This window comes from Pseudophryne corroboree, chromosome 5 (genome assembly GCF_028390025.1).
Source record: "Pseudophryne corroboree isolate aPseCor3 chromosome 5, aPseCor3.hap2, whole genome shotgun sequence".
Lineage (NCBI taxonomy): Eukaryota > Metazoa > Chordata > Amphibia > Anura > Myobatrachidae > Pseudophryne > Pseudophryne corroboree.
Window position 1 is genome coordinate 265,066,381 of NC_086448.1, and position 12,590 is coordinate 265,078,970.

General features: G+C 46.5%; 1 protein-coding gene across 1 annotated transcript in view; it reads left to right on the top strand.

Annotated features, from left to right (window-relative positions):
- Window positions 1–10,792, top strand: part of CMTM8 (CKLF like MARVEL transmembrane domain containing 8) — a 140,212-nt gene extending 129,420 nt beyond the window's left edge. Inside the window, exon 5 of the mRNA XM_063922294.1 lies at window positions 10,286–10,792. Coding sequence (XP_063778364.1) covers window positions 10,286–10,363 — 78 coding nt within the window. The 3' untranslated portion in view covers window positions 10,364–10,792. The remainder of the gene's footprint in view (window positions 1–10,285) is intronic.
- Window positions 10,793–12,590: the final 1,798 nt, after the last annotated feature.

The window sequence follows — 12,590 nt, forward strand, 5'->3', positions numbered from 1 at the left end:
GCAAAAAATACGGGGGACAAAAAGAGTAGGGGTCCCCCGTATTTTTTACACCAGCATCGGGCTCCACTAGCTGGGTAGATAATGCCACAGCCGGGGGTCACTTTTATACAGCGCCCTGCGGCCGTGGCATTAAATACGCAACTAGTCACCCATGGCCGGGGTACCCTGGAGGAGTGGGGACCCCTTCAATCAAGGGGTCCCCCCCTCCAGCCACCCAAGGGCCAGGGGTGAAGCTCGAGGCTGTCCCCCCCCCCCCCCCCCCCCCCCATCCAAGGGCTGCGGATGGGGGGCTGATAGCCTTTTGAAAAATGAAAGAATATTGTTTTTTCCAGTAGTACTACAAGTCCCAGCAAGCCTCCCCCGCAAGCTGGTACTTGGAGAACCACAAGTACCAGCATGCGGGAGAAAAACGGGCTCGCTGGTACCTGTAGTTCTACTGGAAAAAAAAAATACCAAAATAAAAGCACGACACAGACACCGTGAAAGTAAAAGTTTATTTCATACATTCATACATATTTACCTATGTTGACACGCCGACTCTGGGCTCGTCTCCAACATGGGACCCCTTTCAGTCCGCCTGGTCCGGGTGTTCGTTTTTTTTTTTTTTTTTGCCAAGTACGTGGATTATAATAAAAGACCAGGACACTGGATCAGGTGAGCATAATTTTATTCACAGGTACCCCGGATCGTCGGCGACATTGGAGACGAGCCCAGAGTCGGTGTGTCAACATAGGTAAGTATGTATGTGTCGGCATGTATAAATTAACTTTTACTTTAACGGTGTCTGTGTCCTGTTTTTGTTTGGGTATTTTTTTCCCAGTAGAACTACAGGTTCCAGCGGGCCCGTTTTTCTCCCGCATGCTGGTACTTGTGGTTCTCCAAGTACCAGCTTGCGGGGGAGGCTTGCTGGGACTTGTAGTACTACTGGAAAAAACAATATTCTTTCATTTTTCAAAAGGCTATCAGCCCCCCCATCCGCAGCCCTTGGATGGGGGGGGACAGCTTTGGGCTTCACCCCTGGCCCTTGGGTGGCTGGAGGGGGGGGGACTCCTCCAGGGTACCCCGGCCAGGGGTGACTAGTTGCGTATTTAATGCCACGGCCGCAGGGCACTGTATAAAAGTGACCCCGACTGTGGCATTATCTACCCAGCTAGTGGAGCCCGATGCTGGTGTAAAAAATACGGGGGACCCCTACTCTTTTTGTCCCCCGTATTTTTTGCACCAGCACCAGGCGCAGAGCCCGGTGCTGGTTTTAAAAATACGGGGGATCCCCTGTCAGTTTTTCCCCCGGATTTTTAGAACCAGGACCGGCTCGAAGAGCCCGAGGCTGGTTATGCTTAGGAGGGGGGACCCCACGCAATTTTTTTTCCGGGTTTTTTTACCTTTTTTCCCCCGTTTTTTTAACATTTTTAAAAATCTAATCAAAATCTGTCAAATCGTCCGTTTTTCGACAGCGGAACTGTCGAATCCGTTTTTTATTGAATATGTTGAATTCTGGGCACCCACCTGCCGGAATTCGATGGTTGAATTGTGTCGAATTAAAAAACGGGCAAAAAATTGCTGCGATTCGCCGGCAATTGCATATACCCCTATGGTTGCACACATTACACCACATACAGATAATCTTCTTTAAACCTCCTTTACTATGGCATCAAGTCAGCTGCATACACATTTAATAAATTTAGAATTTAGCAAAGCTGACAAAATTGCAACCCATAATACAAAGATCCATACAGTTAACTTGTTTTATAGGTTAAAAAAAGCTGTTTAAAAGTGGCTTAAAAATAGGATTTTAATTACCTACCGGTAAATCCTTTTCTTGTAGTCCGTAGAGGATTCTGGGGTTCCATTTAGTACCATGGGGTATAGACTGGTCCACTAGGAGCCATGGGCACTTTAGGAATTTCGATAGTGTGGGCTGGCTTCCCCCTCTATGCCCCTCCTACCAGACTCAGTCTAGGAAACTGTGCCCGAGGAGATGGACATACTTTGAGAGAAGGATATGTAAGGGTGGCGGTGCAGTGTAGTGCCTGCTGCCGTGCATGTGTACCGGCTCCTTACCACAAGTTGCTTTCCTTGATTCCCGACCGCGTGTTCTCGTTGTCTGGAGAAATCCTTCCTGTAAACCTTAAGACGAGGACTCCGCTTAGAGGGCCCGACAGCTAGGGGGAAAAAACACTAATCACTGTGTGTCAACTCTTTCCGTGACGGGAAAGAGGACACACCGGGGTGGCCACAACTTTTACCGCTTAGGTGAATATCATCACTGGCCCTAAGGCCTCAGCCACCCAAACGTCACCTACTTGGCACTTGCGCACCTAGGTAAAAACGAGCCCACTAGGCCTAGCGGGGTCTCGCTAACCAGCGCTCAACACGGACCAGGACACACACACAGGGTATACTCACACTGGCACTCTTGTCAGCTTGCCTGTCGCTGGTTTCTGCTCCTGGAAATAGAGTGACAGCAGCCTCCCTACAAACTAATAGATAGGCAAACAAATGAACTGGGCCTATTTTCTACAAACTCAAAACAATGCAACTTGGTTAGCTACTACACCTAACTCCAGCAAGCAGTACAAGCACATAAAAGGCAACAAAGTGACGATAAAACAAAATGTGAGTTACCTCTCTAGTGTGGTTTGATGAAAGATTCAGCCGATTCGCGCCGGTGGACAAAGGTCTACGTAATCTAACTCCCTGCGGGGGCTGCCGCCCACTCCAGAGTCACGGGGTAGGCCGTGTGAGGCGGGACAGCCTCTCCACAGCTTTCCTGTCACTAAAGCTGTGTACAAAATATGAGGGCCAGTCGGCCCTCCACACCCGACCTGCAACTGGCCCCAAGCGAGCTACCGTACAGCCCACCCGCTGCGGGTACTCAGCCAGAGAGGGGGTCTGTGCTGTGAACTTCTCCCACTTGTGGGGGGGGTGAAACCCTATAATAACCCTGTGGACTTAGAGCCCTCTACTTTATCAATGGTGGTCCTGGCCTAGAGCGAAGACCACAATCCAAATTCTATTCCCTAGCCCACCTGCGGCCTAATGCCGGTAGTTGCCCCTCAGGCCTATTGCCTGCCTAGTGGTGCCGTCACCTTGGCCTAGTGCCAAGATAACCAAGTCAACCTGTGTCGTGTATTCCTAATGTCCCCACAGCCCAAAGCCTGTATTGCACCCAGGCCTAATGCCTGCCTATTAAGGGGGGAGAAAAGTAACCTTGGCCTAATGCCAAGGTTACTACTCACAAAATGGTGGCCCACACTCCTGATATCCCCGCAGGCCTAAGCCACTATTGGGCCCAGGCCTAATGACTGCCTAACAAAGGGAAGGAAAAGTAACCATGGCCTAATGCCAAGGTTACTACTTACAAAATGGCGGCCCACACTCCTATCTGCGGCTCAAGCCTAATGCCTGAACACCTGGTCGTCTAGAGGATTGTAATGATGGCCCAGGGCCTCCTACCCGGAACGGTGGGAGAGGCTGCAGTGGGGAGCATCGTTAGCTCTTTTGCTGCCCACACACTGCAGCACTCTCCACCGGACCTCCGCCGCTGGATCCCGGGCTCCGCCTCTTCCTGGTCCTTGGCCGCCGCCTCTTCTTCCAGCCGCTGGGTCTTCTTTCGCCGCTGGCTCCTGCCTCTCTTCTGGAGCTCTTCCCTGCTCCGGCTCCCGACTGAGCTCTCCTGCTCCGCAGTGTCTGTTATATGACGCTGGGTGGGGGCGGAGCTATGACGCAGCGAGCCCTGATTGGCTCGTCGCGGCCCATTTCTATTAGCTGACCGGCCGCGAGCCCCGATTGGCTCACGCCCGGCGCCAAATTCAAATGGCCGAGACGTGACTGGAGGGGCTTGAATCCCAACGGATGCAAGCCCCTCCGTCCCGGAAGCCCACCGCGCCGCTGCATCCCACCGCGTACCGCCGCCTGCCCGGGGGAAACGGAGGTGAGAGACCTCCCTTGTTCCCCCAGCATGGTGCCCGCTCACATATATAAGGATAGTGGTGAGATTCCGAACCAGCACACACAAACAAGAGGAAAGCCATGCTAACCAAACTTGAAACAGGAACAGCAACAGCTGAACCAAACAACAATACTTAACCAAGTAACATTACAGAAAGAACGAAGCACCGGGCAAGCGCCCAGTATCCTCTACAGACTACGATAAAATAATTTACCGGTAGGTAATTAAAATCCTATTTTCTCTTACGTCCAAGAGGATACTGGGGTTCCATTTAGTACCATGAGGAAGTACCAAAGCTCCCAAACTGGGTGGGAGAGTGCTGAGGTTCCTGCAGAACTGATTGACCAAACTGAAGGTCATCAGAGGCCAAAGTATCAAACCTGTAAAACTTAGCAAACGTGTTCGAACCTGACCAAGTAGCTGCTCGGCAGAGCTGCAAAGCCGAGACACCCCGGGCAGCCGCCCAAAAAGAACCCACAGATCTAGTCGAGTGGACCTGAATAGATTTTGGAACCAGCAAGCCTGCCATGGAATAATCATGCTGGATAGTGAGCCTGATCCAGTGTGCAATTGTCTGCTTTGAAGCAGGACACCCAATCTTATTGGGATCATAGAGAGCGAACAGCGAGTCAGATTTCCTGTGATGATCTGTTATCTTTACATACACCTTCAAAGCCGTCACAACATCCAAAGACTTTGGAGTAGCAGAGGTGTCTGTAACAGCCGACACCACAATAGGCTGGTTGATGTGAAACGCGGACACCACCTTAGGAAGGAATTGCTGACGAGTTCTGAGTTCAGCTCTGTCCTCATAGAAAATTAAGTAGGGGCTCTTGTGAGACAACGCCCCTAGCTCCGACACACGTCTCGCTGAAGCCAAGGCCAACAGTGTGACTGTCTTCCACATAAGATACTTAACATCTACCTCCTGTGACGGTTCAAAGCAGTCCGATTGAAGTAACTGCAGCACCAAATTAAGATCCCAAGGTGCCGTAGGAGGCACAAAGGGAGGTTGGATGTGCAGAACACCTTTCAAGAACATCTGGACCTCAGGAAGATAAGCCAAATTTTTCTGAAAGAAAATGGACAAGGCCTAAATCTGGACCTTTACGGAGCCCAGACGTAGGCTCACATCCACACCCGACTGCAGCAAAAGCGGGAGACGTCCCAAATGAAATGCCACCGCAGAATAATTTCTGCTCTCACACAAAGAGACGTATTTTTTCCAAATACGGTGTTAATGTTTAGATGCTACCACCTTCCTGGCTTGGATCATTGTCGGGATGACTTTGTCAGGGATGCCTCTCCTGGCTAGAATCATCCGTTCAACTTTCATGCCGTCAAACGTAGCCGTGGTAAGTCTTGATAGACTAACAGGCCCTGTTGCAAAAGATCCTCACAAAGAGGTAGAGGCCACGGATCTTCGAGGAGCTTCTCCTGGAGGTCTGCGTACCAGGCCCTTCGTGGCCAGTCCGGAGTAATGAAAATTGCTTGAACCTTTTTATTCTTTTGAGAATTATTGGGATCAGAGGAAGTGGAGGAAATACGTACATCATCTGATATACCCATGGAGTTGTCAGCGTCCACTGCCACTGCCTCTGGGTCTCTCGACCTTGAACAATACCGCTTTTGCTTCTTGTTGAGACAAGAGGGCATCATGTCGATCTGTTGATATCCCCATCGACTTGTCAAGCACCTGAACACCTCCGGGTGAAGGCCCCACTCCCTTGGGTGCAGGTCATGTCTGCTGAGGAAGTCTGCTTCCCAGTTGTCTACTCCCGGAGTGAAGACCACCGACAACGCCGCAGTGTGTTTTTCTGCCCAGAGCGGAATTCTTGACATCTCTGACATTGCTGCTCTGCTTTTCGTTCCGCCCTGTCGGTGTATGTATATTACTGCTGTCACATTGTCCGGCTGGAATTGAATGGCCCAATCTTGAAGATATGAGGCCTGCAGAAGGGCGTTTTGTGTGTGTGTGTGTGTGTGTGTGTGTGTGTGTGTATATAGCCCTGAGTTCCAGAATGTTGATTGGAAGGACTACTTCCTGACTCGACCATCTTCCTTGAAACTGCACCCCTGGGCGACTGCTCCCCAACCTCTGAGGCTTGCGTCCGTGGTTAGCAAAATCCAAATTTGAATCTCGAACGGTCGGCCCTCGATCAGGTGAGAAGTCTGTAGCCACCACAGAAGGGAGATCCTGGCCTTTGGCGACAGATGGATCCTCCAGTGCATGTGAAGGTGTGATACGGACCATTTGTCCAACAGATGCAGCTGGAATGGCCTGGCATGAAACCTTCCATACTACAGAGCCTTTTAAGAGGCCACCATCTTTCCCTGGTTGGCTTCAGGACATCCCGAACCATCGACTGGATTACCAGTGCCTTTTCCAATGGAAGAAAAACTTTCTGCGACTGTGTCCAGTATCATTCCCAGAAATGGGAGCCTCCGAGTTGGCTCTAAGTGAAATTTCGGAAGATTCAGAATCCAGCCATGATCAAGGAGTAGTTAGGTTGTGAGGCCAATGCTGTTCAACAACCTCTGGACGGAGCCTTTTTTCAGAAGATTGTCCTGGTACGGAATTATGTTCACTCCCCATTTGCGAAGGAGAAACATCTGTGCCATCACCTTGGTGAACACCCTCGGTGCTGTGGAGAGACCAAAAGGTAGGGCCTGGAACTGGTAGTGACAGTCCTGCAGTGCAAACCGTAGATACAAAGAGAAACCTGTACACAAGTATTGAGGGTGCTGAAGTAGGAGATGCCTCGCTAAGCTGCAGCCAAAAAAATGGGGAAGTCACTCCCACAGAATTACAGAAATGGAATAGGGGTGGAGGCTGCGCTCATATATCAGTACAGAACCATAATATAAAATATCAAGACAATTTAATAAAAAACATAGTAATGCATACATACAACAAAGAGTAAAAAATGGTATGAATTCATTTACAGTGGTTAAAAATTAGATATTACCATAGATATCCGGTCAGGACTGAAATAAAACTAAATTGATGGAGTCCGTTCCAATAGTGCCCCTGTAGAATTAATAGTCCAGTGCAACAAGAGTCTCTTTGCAGAGTTAATCCATTTAGAGATGCATGCAATTTACCGTTAGAGGAATGATGGTTTAGCAATGTCCTTTTGGTGAATAGGTCCCTCATGCAATACGGTAATAGGCCAAAAAGTCTCTGGATCTCTTGTAATTCAAAGGTGGTAATCCGGGGCTGGTTCAGTTTCCAATTCAGTAAAGCGTCCTGATAATCTGACAAACTAACGCGTTTCGCTGCGTATAGCCTGCAGCCTTTTCAAAGGCATATGCCTTTGAAATAGCTGCAGGCTATACGCAGCCCCGGATTACCACCAGAGTCTGTGTCCACTGCAGAGGGAAAATGGCGCTGGTGAGCTGCTGGATCCGCTCATAGTGAAGCCCCCTCCCCTTCAATTGCGCGCGGTCGTCCCACTATTTTCATACTGGCTGAGGTAATTTGTGCTTAAAATGGAGACAGAACCATTTTAAGGCTTTGTTTGCCAGTGTGGGTACAGTGTACTGAGACGCAGTTGTGTACTGAGACTGGAGACACAATCTGCCCCGGTTAGAAGCCGTGCTTCTCCGTACCCTCATGCTACCATAATGGCCGGTGACCCGCTAACTGGGACGCCAGTTTAGTACTCCCCACTCTTCTTTCTTCTGGCTCTGTTAGGGGTGGCGGCGTGCTGTGGGAATGTATGCTCGTCGTTGTGGAATTTGCGAATAGTTCCCTCAGGATCTAGTGTCCGGTTAGCGGGGAACGGACCATTAACCCTTCAAGAGGTTGGGCCGTTCCCCCTTTCCCTAAGTCCCAAGAAGCAGGCAGGCTGATGCCATCCAGTCCTGCCTGAAAATAACAAACAGAAAAATAAATGCAGAAAACTCTTCAGGAGCTTCCATAAGCGTGACCGGCTCCTCCGGGCACATTTTCTAAACGGAATCTGGTAGGAGGGGCATAGAGGGGGGAGCCAGCCCACACTATCAAATTCTTAAAGTGCCCATGGCTCCTAGTGGACCCGTCTGTACCCCATTGTACTAAATGGAACCCCAGTATCCTCTAGGACGTAAGAGAAAAAAAGATTAAAAGACTGATTATTTGTAGATAGAATTTTTTTCCCAATGGAGTACAATGAGATGGGACACCATAAAACAGCCCTTGCTATGTTGTGCAAGCAGCCACATGAAACCATTGTGATGAGTACTCTGTGGGCAGCATATACAGCACAACATAGAGATCAGTAGATCCATAGCCATATATTTTCCCTGGTTTTCTTATATTTGACTGTTTTGTTGTAAGAAAACTTTTTTTCATTGTGCTACAAGTGATATATAACTATATTACCAGCCTAGGGTAAAACAACAACAAAAAATACTGTGTTACATCTAATAAAGAGCTCTAGACTCAGTTTTATTATAGAACAATAATTTTTAATGTACGAAACCGATTATTTTGCAACTACACATACCACACTAATGCTAGCAATGATATAGACTAGTGGTTCTTGAACTAGGATTGGGCAGTTGCAGGGTGCCAGAGGTTGGTGGTCCAGGACCAAATCAAGTCATTTATGATCAACATGAGAGCCAAAACCAGTCCTGGTGGCTGCCAATCATAAAATGTGATTTATACCCCTTTCAGACATACAACTCTGGAATTTCCCTGCTCAGTCCCGAGATTTTCACTTCTGAAAAATCCCGGGTTTTTGCTTTCACACTAAACCTGAGACCTGGTAAATTCCCGGGTTGACCCCTTTCAGACATAAGCCTAGTCTGCCTTGGCATTCTACAAGCCAGGGCAGACAGTGCTACGCTCATGTCACATGTCATATATACACACACACACATACAAACACACACCTTACACATGCACTGTCACACTCACACACATTATATACACACACATGCCAAACTCATACACACACACGTCACACACCAGTCACCGGACCTCACCACAATGCCCATGTCTCTGTTGCTAGGCTGCGCACCCCCTCCAGTCAGACCCACCCCCTCCAGGCAGTAAACGCCAATCAGAGGCATCTAGGTGCGACCTGGGAGTAAATTCCCGGTTCGCACGAAACACCCGGTAAAAACCCAGGTCAATTGCAAGGTTGGTGCACATACCAAAACCCCAGTTTGATGCACGTTCATGTGCAAAAACCTGGGATTTTGGAGGATGTCTGAAAGGGGTATAAGCAGAAGCACATCCCTGTCCACCACCATATAACTGAACCTAAAGGTGCATACACACTAGGCGATTTTGAGCTCAAACTAGCTCACTCTTGGTGTTTTAAACTACTTTAAGAGACTTTAAGCTAAAAATATCATAGTGTGTATGACCGGGTGGTGTGCGCTGATGCACGCTCCAGCATCATCGCTGGTGCCGCTATCCTTCGCCATGTTTTTTTTACCGGCCAAGTGAACCACTTTCCACAATCTCCTAAGTGGTTCATCCCCGTGAAAATCACTGGGCCGAGTGAAAATCACTCAGTGTGTGTATGCACTGTGCGATTTTTCCGGCCAACAATTTTCCACATCATCGCTCCGCATACACACTGGGAAAAAACGTCCAGTGTTTATGCACCCTTAGGATGACTGGTAAACACAATTTACTTAATTTCATTTTTTTTTTTTTTCTTTTAGCATTAGGGTGCCATGGAAAAAATGGCAATACTCTAGGGCAAGCATTCTCAACCTCAGTCTTCAAGGCACACTAAAGCTGGATACATACTATAAGATTCTGACAAATGTTTCTGGTTGAAATAAAAATCTGGTAATGTGTGGGAGCAAATGACAACTGACTATTTGCTCCCAAACACTGCAGAAACAGACAAAAATGGACATTCAGACAAATTGGTTTATCTATTTGATTTAACCAATTTTTCCGAATGACCATTTTTGCCCATTTTCTGACTTTTGGGAGCAAATGTTTGGCTTCCATTTGATCCCATACATTACCAGATTTTTGCTCCAACCAGAAAGATTGGACAGATAATCTTATAGTGTGTATCCAGCATTACAGTCCAGGTTTTAGTGATATCCATGATTTAGCGCAGGTGACTCAGTTATTTTATCTTAACTATCTGTACTGAAGCCTGGATATCACTAAAACCTGCACTGTTTGTGTGTCTTGAGGACCAGTGTTGGGAATGCCTGCTCTAGGGTGCCATGATTCAAGAAAGTTTGAGAACCACTACTATATACTATTCAATAGCACTAAAGTTAGTTGGTATTTTTGGTCTGTTTTGATCAAAGTATGTATGTATATATAAGTCGATTAAGTAATGTGTTTTGTTTTTTCTGTCATTGCAGTTCTTTGCGTTCCTTGTCACATTATGTTATGCTGCAAACACCTATTTCAGTTTTCAGTCCTGGAGAACAAGAAGTTAACACAAAGCCAAACTTTCAAATAATAAATTATGTATAAAGCTGGAGTTTTTGCAAGCGACACTTTAAAATCATTTCATCTTAATAATTAGTGTTTTAGATTTATAGTGTATTGATATATAGAGGATGGAATCTGAGTACATCAATATTTGCAAATACATTTCCCTGATCCCAGTGAGTGTTTGTAGGATGGTTGTCTGTTTTTAAGTTCTTTACTTTTATCACACAATGTAAAAAATTACTTTGCTCAAATTGTGCCACAAAACGCTGTAATAAAAGAACTGGGAAATATTATATGCTGGATGTGCTGATTATATCTTCTGCATTTCACATGTATTACTCTGATGACAGAGACTGTACCACTTGATAAAGGGCTGGGAAACAAGAACTTTAAAAATATTTTTATACGCTGAAATAAAGATAAATATTCTACTTCTCTTCTCTGTTCATTTAAGCTTTAAACCTTTTATAACTGATAGACATGTATAAAGGGTGCATGTACCACAGTGGTCTTGTGATGGTGGTCGCAGAGAGGCTTTGGGGTGTATTCAATACCTGTCAGATCCTTTCCGACGGAAAGGATCAGACAGGTCACTATTCAATGAGCTGGCCACATCCGACGACTGTCAGATTTGGCCGCTCCCGACAGCCGCTGCTCACCCGCTCCTCAGCCGTCCACGCCGCTCCGTCCCCACACATGGTCCCGTCCCCGCTGACCTGTCCCCCATCAAAACCGGGACCAAAACCTGTTGGATTTGGCCGTGGAACACATGGATCCGCGGCTTATCCGACAATCCACGTGGTTTCCTACAAGTCGGGAATTACCGACTTGTTGGAAAAAATGGCCCAGCATTGAATAGCCCAGAACCCCTTCCGACCTAAAACTGTCGGAAGCTGCCGTCTTTCCAACAAGACGGCAGCCTCCGACACTTATTGAATATAAGAATATATCCCCCTTATTGAATATAAGTATATATACACCTTTATCTGCAAAGTGATGGACTGTCAGGGACAGTTTCGCGTTCATGGGAAGTGGCGACATAAATGTAGGCATAAAACAGAAGAAAGTTGGTTCTGAACTGTTCGCCCGTGTGGCGCAATGCAGCCCGTCCACTACAAATGCCAAAGTAAAAATCACCAATTTTACAAGAGCAGTATATGATACAAAGTATGGGGTGGTATCTGTCTATGTGCAGGGCGCATATAGGATAATTATAACATGGAATACATCCCTTTTGTTATTTGTGAAGACGATGTATCCTTCATAAGGCAACTCTGAGGTTTCCTTGATTATTCTTCCCTCCTCTCGTAGAGTCATACAGTGATCCCGATGTTCATAAAAAACAAAGGTAAAGGAAAAATGTGTAGAGCAGTTTTTCACCCGTTAGGTTATTTTCACAACTCAGGAAATAAAAGGGCGTACCCCACTCACACAGGGACAAGTGAGTGGAAACCCATAAAGGTATCTTTCAATCAATGATATTTCTTCAAAGTATTGAAGTCTAAATTTCAGGAGCGTACCCAAAACTCACAATGGTGACAAATCACATAAAGGTATCTTTAAAATCTTTTGGTTGATCAGATGCGTACCCCAACTTACACAATTTGCAGTTGGAACAAATACATAGGGGTATCTTTTAGGTTTTCTACCACCAAGGAAAATGCGTACCACAACTCACTGGATATGAAGGTATTCAACTCCTATCATGGTATCTTTATCCTTGGTCACAGGAAATTATTCCATGCGGGATACACGAAAAAAAATGGGAAGGATTCCTCTTTGTTTAATTTACAACGGAGGATTTATTTCCCAGATACAGCAAAAAGTTCAAAACATTTTTCTTAAAAACAGATGACAGAATAAAAATAACAAAATAAAAATGGATCCAATTCTGGTCGTCCAGGGCTACTCACAGTACTGTTTGTTCAACGCGTTTCGGTCTTTAGCAGGACCTTTATCAAGAACTGCCTGTACTGTGGGGAGTCTGGATATTTATGGTACAGACATCCAATTAGTGAGCAGCAGGAAATCGCATCATTAATTGATTACATAATTTCATTTCTTTAAAACATGATCAAAACGTATAAATATTCAAACAGAGTAAACCCCCATTATAGTAAATCCCATTTGAAATATGCTATATGAGTTATGAGACCCCAAAAAGCCCTATTTGGGCCATAATCACATAAACCGCTGGGAATTATGGGAAATGTAGGACATGGAGCAATG